The sequence below is a fragment of the Gadus morhua genome, chromosome 5 (assembly GCF_902167405.1).
Source record: "Gadus morhua chromosome 5, gadMor3.0, whole genome shotgun sequence".
In the NCBI taxonomy this organism is placed as follows: Eukaryota; Metazoa; Chordata; class Actinopteri; order Gadiformes; family Gadidae; genus Gadus; species Gadus morhua.
The window spans coordinates 23946274-23959629 of NC_044052.1; the positions used below are offsets into that span (position 1 = coordinate 23946274).

Genomic DNA, 13356 nt, shown 5'->3' on the forward strand with positions numbered 1-13356 from the left:
TCTAACGCTCCTTTTTGTTTTTAGTCAATTGAATGGACTTTGTCTAGGTCATGAATAGGGCATGAATAGCATTTTTATTAAAATACATTTATACTTTGGATAATCTATCAGTCACACGAATGAATGTCTAATAACACATGCATAGGCCTACAACTACACTACCAGAGTGGCTGGCTTTAAAATAAATGTTAACATGTTATCCTGCAGCGAATATCTCGCAGGTATGCCTACATCTTCCTATAAATAAAAAAAATAACATCCTTATTAGTTACAGAAATACATTGGGCCTAATACATTACGCACAGACAATATTTCCATTTAAAAGTTGTTACATCTTGTTAACTTTTTTTCTCTTACCGTTTCTTCCCTTGTCGGCTTTAGGACACTAACCATGGCAGGATGATTTGCAATGAACACATTTCACTGGACAATCCAAATGCCACCATAGCGCAATGGATATCATTGATGCAGCTCGACCAAACGTGTTCTAGCTGTTTGTGCACACCCATCAATTGGTTCTTGTACCCGTTTTTTTTAACGTCAAATAACAATGAAATCCATCTCTTCATTCGTTGCTTCCTCAATATATGGTCTTGTAGTGATTTTCATACAACCAAGGGGACCTTATAACCTTTAGGCCTAAAACTTTCCCAAATAATAGATCACGTAAGCCTATACTTCCAGTCACGTACCAAGCAAGTTCCGCCGAAATAACTCATCGTTAAGGCCAATGGAAAGTGTATGGACGGCATCAAAGCTGCCCTCAGAAGCAACAGTAAACATTGGGATTTTTCTCAGAATATCAGTCCACGGCTCTCCGGGTGTTCCTATAGATCTGGGAGGTGAGTCCCTCGGCCCGTTGTTCCCATGCCACTAATGCGTCGAAGATAATGTTTACCATTAGGGAAACCTGCTCAATTTGCTTCTATTGCGGTTGCTTCCGGGGGCTGTGATAACAACAAAAGGTCATTTTTAGGTTCAGAGACCCCTTCAAAAACCTCAAGATCCTCTCGACCCAAAAACATTTAAATCCATTCAGTTCAGAGCATTTCGGTTAAATGTGTCCTTTTTGTTGACAGCTGGTCGTTGAGCGCTCGGCGGTATGGGACGCGCACATGTGAACAACCTACAGCGCGCGCTATCTCACCGACCCATCACGCACAGTCTTTATGTAGGCCTATGCCCTGTACGTTTTCTAGATTAAATCGCCATTTGGCGTGTGTTAAACATACAATATTACTAAAGGTATTATTTACTTATTCAGTATTTGACTATAATTTAATTTAAATACGAAAATATAGACAATAAGCCCCTGCTAATTAATGCCACACATTGCTGCACATTTTGTTTTTTGTGTTCAAACATGTTCAGTATGCCGGTATAACATGTAGCCTATACTGTTGTCCATTTGGAGACCTTTATGTCATACAGAAACACATTCAATTCATTATTTTATTATTATAAATTATGATTACGATAGTAATAGCCTGTATTAGCCTATCTGAGACATTCCGCTCATGACCATCGGTTCATGTCCGAATGACGAAAGTCTGCACGCATGGCCGCCAAAGACGATATGCTTGTCATGCAAAAGCCTGCATAGTTCACTGACTAAAAATGTCCGTGTCGAATGAATTGCTCACAGTGCCACTTGGGAGTCGTCGATGTTGTGACGATTGACGTACAACAACGGAAACGCACGTTACTTAATCTAACGGCATTAGTCTCGCCCCTGAACTTGACTTAAAGTGTGCTCTCTTTTCGCCATTCCATTTGTTTGCTAAGTGCTCTGTAATGGCCTTTAGGCCTATATATCAACATATAATATATATGTATATATTAGAAATAATAATAACAGTGTCACAGTGTGGTATTTATAAATGATATATTATTTAATGATAAATATATAGACGGGCCTAAAACATATATTATCATATGTAGCCTATAGGATTAAACCACCATGTGTAAAATAATTGAAACAATAAAGAAATAGTGTAATTTAATGATGGATAGCTGTGTAATAGCCTAGTCTCATTACTTTAAACCTCAACGTTCTTTTGTGAAGATCACGAAGAAAGAAAAAATAAAATAATAAATAGTTTCCTCGGCTCTAATACCAACCTATTTAGAGATGGCACCAGCCGACAGAAGCCATAAGCGGATTAGTGCGTTGGGCAATATGTCAACATTCAAGTGCATTTAAATGCCAAGCCAACCCGATTCTTCTACATCTCAATTAACCAGGAGCTATGTCAAGACATGCTGCACTGCTAATGGAGGTTCCCCAGAACAGACGATGAGTGACATGGTGGAAAGGCTGAGCCAACTGCAGCTGCACGCGTCCGGGAGGAACGCACGGGGACGGACAGTAAATAATAGGCTCCATAGGCTGAGGCGGTCTAATAAAACATCCCCGAGGCCAACTCAGGACCACGATACAAGGTCACACCGCTGGCTCGCCATACGTTATGAAAATGACGCCTAATGTAGATCCGTTTGATGTACGATATGGGGTTGTCCCTACCCCATATCTAACATAAAACGGATCTAATTTATTCAAGATGTTCAACAAATATTTATCAATTATCTGATCTTGGTGTCATCAGCCAGAAATATTTCGTGGGAATATCGTGGGATATTTAAAATAGCATGAATTTTCATTGTCTTATTTGTTAATTTATGTAAATATTTATATTGAATAAATCGCACTTCGTGTCCAACATTGTAAAGGCCCATATTCTGCGGTCCCTCCAGAGTAGCGTATTGTTTTTAATATTATAATTAAGTATTTTATTTATGAGTAGGTATCACATTATCATTCGTTTTAGTATTAGTAGTAGGCTATATAGTATAATTGTATTAAGTATTATTTTTATTACTATTGAATTTAGAGCAATGCCTACTTATTTCTCAGATGCATTCGATCATCAATACAGCCTTTTTCTATCAGTAGAAATGGCAATTTGATGAAAACTATTGAGAATAATGGCGAATCTACAAAGAAGGTCAGGCTACAATTAGCCTAATCTAAATCCAACTTGTTCATACTAACCAACCACCCAAATGCTGTTTATTGCCTTTGAGGTTGTTTCGGTAATCAAACGAATCGGATCCAAATCCACGATGACAATAGGTGCTTAGACATCGAGTTTGAACCAGGATTCATGCGACATCGTAGGCCTATGGCAGAGCAACTTTGAACTATATATTTTTTAATCAGTCGTATTAACCCTGGTGATTATCTTGGTAGGCCTATAACTTAATGTAGGCCTAAATAGAAGGCCTGATTGGGTCTTTGTTGATAATAATGTAAAATTTGATTATTGGTGATTAGTGGACTTGAGTCATCCATTACCAAAGGCTATGTTTATGGTGGGAAATCGTGCATATTTACATACAGGCTACGTTTCAGATTTCGGGTAATGTAATTAGCCTCACTTAAAAGGCTTGACCATTAGACTATTGGCGTATAAGATCAAGCGGTATACCCTTGTAGACAAAGTGTTGCATCACTATGTCTTTGGTGGTTCCCCTCATCGACTGAGTCCATGGCGGAAACTGAGGAGATAGGTCAACTACATTCGTCAACGTGACAAAAAGTAATTTTCAGCGAAAGGAAATAGGCAATTTAATGTTATATCATAAAGTGACATAATTGCCGATATTTCCATCGGACAGCGTACATTTGTTTATTCCATATGGCCCATTTAGTAGGCCCTGTTCAATCATCGGTGCTGATATAATAATAATAATAATAATAATAATAATAATAATAATAATAATAATAATAATAATAATAATAATAATAATAATAAATATTATTATTATCATCATCCAGCTAGGCCAACACATATTGCAGGAAAATCCTTGAGTAAATTCACAGCACTCAATTTGTTTTGGTTTTGTAAAAGGGTTATAATGAAGAATAATCAGACCCATCTGAGAAAAAATGTGTTCGACAAATCGATATTATCCACCGCGTTGCATCAATCGTCCTTAACATATAACAGACATTTTAACCGTCGGTAACCCAGCCGCGCTGACTCCCTCTGTGGTCTCCTCGTCTCTCCCTCGTCCCCCACACCATCACACGGCCTGACCGACCGCGGGAGGTCAGGCAGCGGGACCCCTGCCAAGGGGTTCGGCCAGCTCCATGTCGGTCTACCGAAGGGCTTCTAACATGTGACTCCTCCGCTAAACGACTGGCCTTCACGGAGCCTTTTGTTTTAGTGTATCGCAGTGTGGCGGTTCGAACCCCCTGATGGTCTTAACCCTGAAACGAGAGGAGGATTCTGTATTCCCTAGATGTGCCCTCGATGCTACGCCCCGAGCCCCCTTAGAACCAGAATTGATGACTTTGAGCTATATTGTGAGAGGAGCAGTGACACCATTAAATTCCTTTTTATAGTTTAGCACTTCTCCGAGGTTGAGCGGCCCAGTAACTTTAGTGGGGCCTTAATGAGGACGAACGCAGGTTAACGACGTATGTAGTCGTGTTTCAGAGCCCGGGGCTCGGGTTCTCGTGGGTAGGGGACAAAAAGTCACAATATTTACGACACATTTTAGCATCCATCACTCTGACATGTGTTCGTCTGGCACCTGGGCTCCATTAGGATTAAATATTGCGTTCCGCTCTAATTTGGAGCAGTCTCTGTCCAGTCAGACAGCGACCCTGCAGTGACATGCATCAAAAGTGCAATCTCCGTCATCGGTGTTGTGGCCTGAGAGACAGAGAGGAGAAGACCGCACTAAAGGTTTGGGTTGTCGTGATGTGGGCAACGGACTGACTCTTCCACTATTGAATGACCACATATATTTACAAACACAAGGGACTGAAAATGACCTCTGCACATTCCAGCAAGGCTCTACGTAGAATATGATATCATTAGGCCTACATTCCATCTCGGTTTTATTGGACGTAGCGGGCCGGCTAATGTAATTAAACACATAGGCCTGCACACATCAAAGCCTGGTGGTACTTTAAGGCCTTTAGATGACATCCAGTTGGTTTATGCGTCCTTGTTCATGCACACACTGCTTGGTACAAGCCCACGAGAAGCAAACGATAAAAATGTAAATAAAGATTGCAGCATTGAGTTAGTTGATCTTCTTCCAATCAGTCAACTGAATAATTGCATTTATGGAGGTTTGAGGGAGTATATGTCTATCTGCTGTGGATGGCATCTTAATTATAACTTGATATGAATAATATTGAAAATAGTTAGGAGCTTATTAACAATAGGCCTACATGTTTAGCTCTGTTTTGCCTTTGAGTTGATCCATGATTTAGTTTGCTTATTGATTCTGATGAACGTAGGAGGAGCCAAACCAACATGCATCCTACTCATTTTTTTGTCACGCCAATGTTTCGACTCGCCGAGGAAAAAAAGTATAGGAATACAATGCAGAACTGGCTCGAGACATGCCCATACTGTGTCAATCCTTTGCATTGCTTAAGCGAAGTATTTCAATCAAGGTGACAGCACTGGGCCCCATTTCAACTGCAGGCCTCCCGTTTCTCTTCTCGGTGGGACAGGCTGTGATTTACTCAGATGTGTAAACCGGTAAATAGCCTACGGTCTGAACCGGCAGTGATGCTTAGCTGATATATGACCACACCGACCCATTAAGCTCGGACCCGGCCAAATGTAACACAAAACAAAACCACTTCCACAATAAACAATTACTGATCTTATAACCACGACACTGAATCGAAGAGGCCCATGCTCTTCGCCTATGGGTCTAATCACATCAACCATAGGCCTAGTGTAGCCCCCTCCTCCAAAACCGTAGTGGAACGTTAACGTTCACCTGAGCCCTCGTTGCTGTACGGACACCGCACCGCAGGGGCGGCGGTCGCGGTCAATCATCTGCAGCGTCGACACAAGGCACAAGGTAGTAAGGCCCTTCATTGCGGTCGGTGTTTTACAGACAGAAGCTTGAATATGGCCCACGTCTAAATGGGTGGAATTTTAAAGACACACCGAGACTCGGTGGAATGGACTATAAAAGATGTTTGAACTGTGCTTGTCAACGAAATGTATTTTGGCCGGATATATGTAATTCCCATAATCCATTAGAAAATGCGTGAACCTTGCTCTGTGCGCTACTTAAATGGATCCTGTTTTCACGTTCCTTGTATGTGCGACAGGACCAAATAACACTAAAGTCAGAGCCTCTATTGACCAAGCGGCTGCATTATTCTTCCATGATGCACTGGCGCCATCTTGTGGACAATAGCGATACAACAAACGGTGAGCTACATATTTAATTTGTTCTTCCTGAATACTAGTTGCGGCTTTTTGTAATTTTGTAACATTGCTTATAAGTAGTAGTAGTAGTAGGCCTACAATTGTATCCCCATTTTTTAATCCCAGGTTTATTTCAGAAACAAAAATATGCTGAAAGATGCTCTGAACAACATGCTGATTGTATATGAATCAATGATGTTCATTCATTAACATTGTTAGCCAACTGTTTAAAAGCTTGCGTTATGTTATAACTTATATCCAAGAATCATAGGCTTATAGTAGCCCAGTTAGTAGGCCTACCACTACATTGTAATTGTTAAGATACATTTTTAAAAGCTGTGATATATATGATAAACATTGGTTTCTGCCTCTTTTATACAAACTAGAGTTTTTGCGCACGCACTGCGCGCTCTCAACCCCTAGTTGTAATAAACAGGGGTAATTGTTCAATGGAAAGTGTAGGATAGGCTATATGCATTCAAGTGTGTGCGCATGCTTGTGTGTGTGTGTGTGTGTGTGTGTGTGTGTGTGTGTGTGTGTGTGTGTGTGTGTGTGTGTGTGTGTGTGTGTGTGTGTGTGTGTGTGTGTGTGTGTGTGTGTGTGTGTGTGTGTGTGTGTGCGCATGTGTGTGCGTTTCCGTGTATATATGCGTTCGCGCTTGGCACATGCGCACTTGAGTAACTTGAGTAGCTGGTGCGACAGGCCTGCTATTATGGTAGTAGGATTGTAATCTTGGTTTTTGGTATTTTCTCCTTATGCTGATACATTCTGATGCATTTGTGTACTGCATATACCTTCAATATTTATCAATGGGACTAAACCGATGGTTGACCATTGGGATGAGATGACATACACGTTGCTCCTGGGTGATAGAAATGCACTGACGAATCTGACGGTTTTGGTTTGGCGAAAAATAATATAATAACAGCCTACTCCAGATTGTACATCAGTTTAGGGTTGCAGGACTGTATATAAGAAGAGACTTCTGCGAGGCATGATGAAAGGTCGCTGTCCCTCTTTCGGGCCAGACCGAGCGGGGAGAAAAGTACTTTTCGGTCGGCCCACTTTATGAGCTGACTATGATATGTCCCCTCATATCCAAGCCTGGTTTTAGTTTAACACTTTGGTGCGAGCCTCTTTTGGCAACTGCCCGGGTTGAATTTATAGTTGCTTATTTCGCACTGCACCGCAATGTTTTTTATATGAATTACGATTCATTTTATTGTTTTAGTTTATTGTCTCTAACTTTTATTTGAGCGCCGATGGAGTCTTCTAGCCTATCTCTGTTTCTGCTTTAGTAGATAGATCAATAGGCACTGAGCCAACCTTTCTGAATTAACAGTTCTTCACAAGCTGGTGTAAATTCAAATACTAAATGCTATTCCCACCACACCCTCATGGGGGCAGCAGAGTGTTACGCCTGTCCAAGCGGGTGCAATTCAACTGAAATGATTTGATTTAGTTTCGTGATGTGCGTTTTGCTTTTTCCCGATAATTACAAATACATTTTCGCTTGAGCAAACTCACATATTGGAAGCGGATAAAATTATATGTCCCATAAGGAGCTTCAGAGAACATTACTTTCCAGATTAAAATATAAAGGCCTACTTTCTTGTCCGATTCTAGGGCAAGCTCCCATTCATGGTCAACGCATATAACGGCTTTAACAAAGTAGCATCATAACCAACGGTCCTATAAACAATTCTAGTTGACCAGTGCTAATAGAATGTAGCCACCAGCTGGTGGGTGATGTATGCATTGAAATCTACAAACATCTATGTTTAGAGTAAGATTTGGACCCCGAGCTATGCATTTATCTAGGAAAAATGGTCCATTAAGCTGTCTTAGTTATTTGTTCGCTATTGGATATGTAAACATAAATGCTGTTTTTGGAAGAAAAATAATAATCGAAAATCTTACAGCTGCAACACAAAAGTGCATACACAGCATCAACACATGAAGATAGAACTAAACAGTTATTAGTTAATATACTTAACTGTATATTATTCAATACATTGTAAATTACTCCTACGCATATGTTCGTTTGAGTTTTTAAATCCATTTTTAAAATATAGGCTATATAACAACTCTGTATGTTTTATTAGAATGATTTGACTTAATCAAGGGTAAAATAATGCTTGACATAATTCTGATTTGTCAATCATTTTGAAACCTCGGCGTCTCTGTATTGAGGCTACCAAGTTGTGATTCAAAATGTAAATACTTGCCAAACAACAAGTAGAATATAATGGGGGCCCTGTAGGGTGTTTGTCGACCATCTGGGTATAAAAGTCACTTTTTCGTAACGGTTAATAAATGACTCACAAAAGTAGAACCTCAAATGTTGGCTAAACAATCCGCTTTAACTATAACTGATATGTCAACACTGATATCTTTTAGTAGGCCTGCTGAAAGGGCCGCAGCTCGAGGACGGATACGCAAGATCCCGTTTCAAAAACAGAATGGACAATGACTCTCTCTCTCTCTCTCTCTCTCTCTCTCTCTCTCTCTCTCTCTCTCTCTCTCTCTCTCTCTCTCTCTCTCTCTCTCTCTCTCTCTCTCTCTCTCTCTCTCTCTCAGTCAATTTCAAGTTAAATAAGCTTTATTGGCATGAGAAATAAAAATGTAGGCCTACATTGCCAAAGCAGGTGATCAAAACAAAATGTATGCATATCAGATTTTATACTAGGACTCAATATATAAAAAGTAAAATGTAGGATATTATAAAAATGACAATTAGCATCTCCTATAAACAGATATATTTCTCTCTCTCTCTCTCTCTCTCTCTCTCTCCCTCTCTCTCTGTCTCTCTCTCTCTCTCTCTCTCTCTATCTCTCCCTCTCTCTCTCTCTCTCTCTCTCTCTCTCTCTCTCTCTCTCTCTCTCTCTCTCTCTCTCTCTCTCTCTCTCTCTCTCTCTCTCTCTCTCTCTCTCTCTCTCCTCTCCTCCAGAGACAATGGATATAATTGACGCTGGTTGCTGGCACCGAGAGGCAGGTGCAGCCGTGACGCACATTGTGCGCTATGTGATGTAATATTGATTAGCAAACAACGTGGGAACACTAAAGAATACTTTGGGTTTCACCCAAAGTTCATTGTGCAGAAGTAGGAGCGGACGGTTTTGATTCGATTACTACGGATGGTCTGGTGGTTCTCGTTCTATGTGCTTGTGCCCTGAAGTTAATGTCATTACAGAGGCTAATATATTGGTGAAATTGAATATATTCAGGGCTTAGTTTTATTTTATTTTTCCGGATTGCGCAGCACAGCTCTCCGGCCTCGGGTCGCACGACGAGGCTGCAGCCGAGAGAGAAAGTGGCGTCTGAAAGGAGGCTGCAGAGGGAGAGTGTAACAACAAGAGTCAATATTTGATGGTGGAGAGCTCTTGGGTGTTTCCGAGGGCCCACTCGGGCTGGAGCCGACGGGTGTTAAATAGATTAAGGGGCTCGCAGATCAATGTGGGCAGAGATTCCCGCTCTTCGGACATGACTTCTCTTTGCCTTGCAGTGTTAGGCCCTCGACTCGAGTGTGTTCGGTGCACTCCTCAGCCCCGCTACTGTAATCCGCCGCTGTGTACACTGCGCGGCCGCACAACTTAACGCTCTTGACCCCGAGTCCCGGCGAACCACAATCTGTTTATGATATCGGAGTGAAAGACTATCCCTTACGATCTAATTACTTAAGAGTTTAATGGAATTGTTATACTATTTTGACTCGGTTTGTGCGTAAAGGGGATAGGCTATTTCATTCCGTCCATATGGGCAGGCTTGGGACTTTGTTGAACCGTGAAAAAGTAAAAGGAATTTAATGGGTCCCAACCGTCCCAAATCCCATATGTAATATTGCTTTGGACTATAGACTTGGCGGCCGTATAGACGTGGAGCAGTAGATAGCGGCCCGCATCCCATTCAGCCCCATTCACAACCATGACAACAAGGAACAAGCTCGGATTTATCCTGGAGCGTTAAAGGGCATTGTGCCGGGCGTCAATCAGGCATTATTGCGGGACTGAACAAATGCAAAATCTTGACTGGAACAAATGCTTCCAACGGGCCTCGGACGCGGGGCAACATTTCCCCCTTTGTTGTCCTCCGCTGGCTGGCATGTACGACCACCCAGGACGACTGAGAAGCATGTCCACTCTCCTCCTCCCGCGGACTGGGTCTCTCCTGCCACGTCTGAGGCAGATATCTCACTGCCCACCTATAACACAGCATTTAATGGAGACTTATGGCCCCCAAATAAAGAAAATGTGTGGAGGAATAAATAAATACAAAGTTACGGGGAAGAGAATAACGTGTAATGATAAAGAACCCAACCTCTGCAACCCCAGAACATTCAGAAAGTCGGAAAGTTAAGAAAATGTTCAAGTTGAACATCCACGTTTTATTTAATAGGCCTATATGACTATATGACTATATGACTATATATATATATACATATATATATATATATATATATATATATATATATATATATATATATATATATATATATATATATATATATATATATATATATATATATATATATATATATATAATTCAATTTAGGCGTATTGGATGTGTTAGAAATGCTCATAAATAAAATGGGACGTTTTATCTTGGAAGTATTTCTTGCCAAATCCTCGTGCTGTGAGGGCCCACATACTTGAAATTCTCCAACCTTCAGGTCTTATTAATACGCCTTTACAATAACCCAGGGTCATAAATGTATTAGCTAAACCAACTCGAGACATGGCTCGCTAATTGCTCACTTTGCATGCAAATATTAGACACGGTTTTTTTTCTCTGTGGATGGAGTGCAGGGAGGTGGTGGTTGGGAGGGGGGGGTGGGGGGGGGGGGGTGTATATGGGATGGGCCTCGTTGTCACTTGCCACCCAAGACGTGATTCACCCGCAACAATTACCATTATCTCTTCCCCCCAGTTTGACGATACGAGACGAATCTGTAATGATGACGAGTGTTTCCTTCGGTCATTGTTGAGGAGCTGCTGCTTGTTATCCCCGGGGCCGCCACACCTACCGCCATTGGGTGACAGCACTCGAGCTTTTCAGGTGCTTACCGTACCCCCCCTGAGGAGAGAAGCGACCCCGTGTTTGCCTCCTGAAGTGCTGTTTATATAAACACTGAGCCTCCGCGCACACATCGCCACTCTGCGTTAGGGTGTTGTGACAGCGACCGTTCGACGCGCAAACTCCAAATTCTCAAGTGGAGAAGATCCGCAAGTAGTGTTTACTCCCACGGTTGTTTCCAGTTCTTTGAGAAGAATATTTCTGAATTTGGGAAAGGTTTTACGCACACGTTTTCAATTCTTCCTGACGCAATGGCCAACGTGCCAACAAAATTGAGTTTTTCCGTCCGGAGCATTCTGGATCTTCCCGAGCATGAGTCCGAGGCGGCTCCAGTCCTCTCGCGCCCCAGCTCGCACTATTCCTCCTGGATGGACTACGGCGGGAGTCCTTATATGTGTAAGTACTCGCTGCGCTGTGTTTTTTCTGATGTGATGATTGTCTCATGATCCAACGTGCGTTTTTAAATCTATTTAAAGACTAACCTTTTAATGTGCATTTGTTTGTTATCAGCTTCGGACGAAGGCGGCCTTGAGGCGTCCCCCGATTCCACCAAACCCGAAGACTCCGCCGCGGACTCAGAGTCCGACCAGAACTCATCCGCCAACAGTAAGAAGAAGAAGCGCCGCGTGCTCTTCTCCAAGGCCCAGACCTTCGAGCTCGAGCGACGGTTCCGCCAGCAGCGGTACCTGTCGGCCCCGGAGCGCGAGCATCTAGCGCACCTGCTCGGCCTGTCGCCGACGCAGGTGAAGATCTGGTTCCAGAACCACCGCTACAAGATGAAGAGAGGACGCGCCGAGGCCTCGCAGGAAATGGCCCAATCTCAAATGCTGCGCAGAGTCGTCGTGCCGATTCTGGTTCGGGACGGAAAGCCTTATCAGAGCTCCTTATTTGACGCGGATCGGGACGGTTGCATGGCGCCCGGTGCCTCTCACGCACCCTCCTTCTCCATGGCGTCCTACCCGTCCTTCCAGCACGCGTCCACGGTCGCCCTCGCGCCCAGATACCAGCACTTTGCCAGCCCAGCCGCATCCAGACATGCGTTCGTGTGGAGAGACCTTTGGAACAATTCAGTTCACTTCAGTGCCTTTAAGTAATGAAGGCCTCGTGCGGCCGAAAAAGCTCATTTAGAACTGCATCAAATGCAACTGCATCTGAGCGTCTGCTTTTGAGACATTTACAGCCACTTAAACATTTGTAGATTTTCAATAGAAGAAAAACATTTTGCACATTTTATTTTGTTACAAATGACTGTGGCTATTTTGAAACCATAATGTTGATATTTTCTCATCTGGGTTCACTATTTGGCCCTATATATTTTTTTGTTCATTCGTTGTTGTCGTTGAATTCCATATTTGTATACTAATGTTAAATGGACAATAGGCCGTAGATATGTAGCAGCAATATAAAAGTATTAACCTAAATGTTTGAATGAAAATATATAATTTGTTGCATTGAAGTAGCCTTTCATTAAAGGCCAGAATTGTTTAAATCGTTTGTATTTCTTCCATTTATTATATCAATCAGACGAATGTCGTATCGAGGACATTGAGTCCAAACACGTGTCCAAACATTCGACCAACCATTACATAACTCGACATCTCACGTTGAAATACGTTTCCACACTCCACCAACCTGAGTGGTGGCTGTGATGGTCAAACTAAAACATACAGGCCTAAACCAAGCCGAGATGATGGTTTTGTAATGTTAAACTAAATCCAGGGGCTAAAAGCTGAGCAAACACTGTGTGTCTAAAAGGAATGGATGGCGTTATCATGAGAATACACAGTCAACACGGTGACCTCAGCAGAACGGCCCATTGTGGAGTAAGGTTCCAGGCGGCTTTTCACTTGGACCAAATACGCGTTTTGTTAGTCGCCAAATTAGTTCCAATTAGTTAAATTCGTGCCATTCGTCTTATACGTAGTAAAAGTATAATATTTCGTATTTGATGGTATCGCAAAGCCAGGCCAAAAAAATAACATATAACCTATAGCCCAAATAATTTAAACCTATCCCACCTCAATTTTGCTTT

At 42.1% G+C, this 13356-nt stretch overlaps 1 protein-coding gene across 1 annotated transcript; it reads left to right on the forward strand.

Annotated features, from left to right (window-relative positions):
- The first annotated feature begins 11178 nt into the window (after positions 1–11178).
- nkx2.9 (NK2 transcription factor related, locus 9 (Drosophila)) lies at positions 11179–12717 on the forward strand. The gene is made up of 2 exons (XM_030357113.1): positions 11179–11720; positions 11835–12717. The coding sequence occupies exons 1-2, from the start codon at positions 11576–11578 to the stop codon at positions 12416–12418; spliced, it is 729 nt and encodes a 242-aa protein (XP_030212973.1). The 5' UTR covers positions 11179–11575; the 3' UTR covers positions 12419–12717.
- Positions 12718–13356: the final 639 nt, after the last annotated feature.

Coding starts and splice junctions, on each gene's coding strand:
- nkx2.9 (XM_030357113.1), top strand. CDS start 11,576: ATGGCCAACGTGCCAACAAAATTGAGTTTTTCCGTCCGGAGCATTCTG. Junction 11,721..11,834: donor CGGCGGGAGTCCTTATATGT/GTAAGTACTCGC, acceptor GTTTGTTATCAG/CTTCGGACGAAGGCGGCCTT.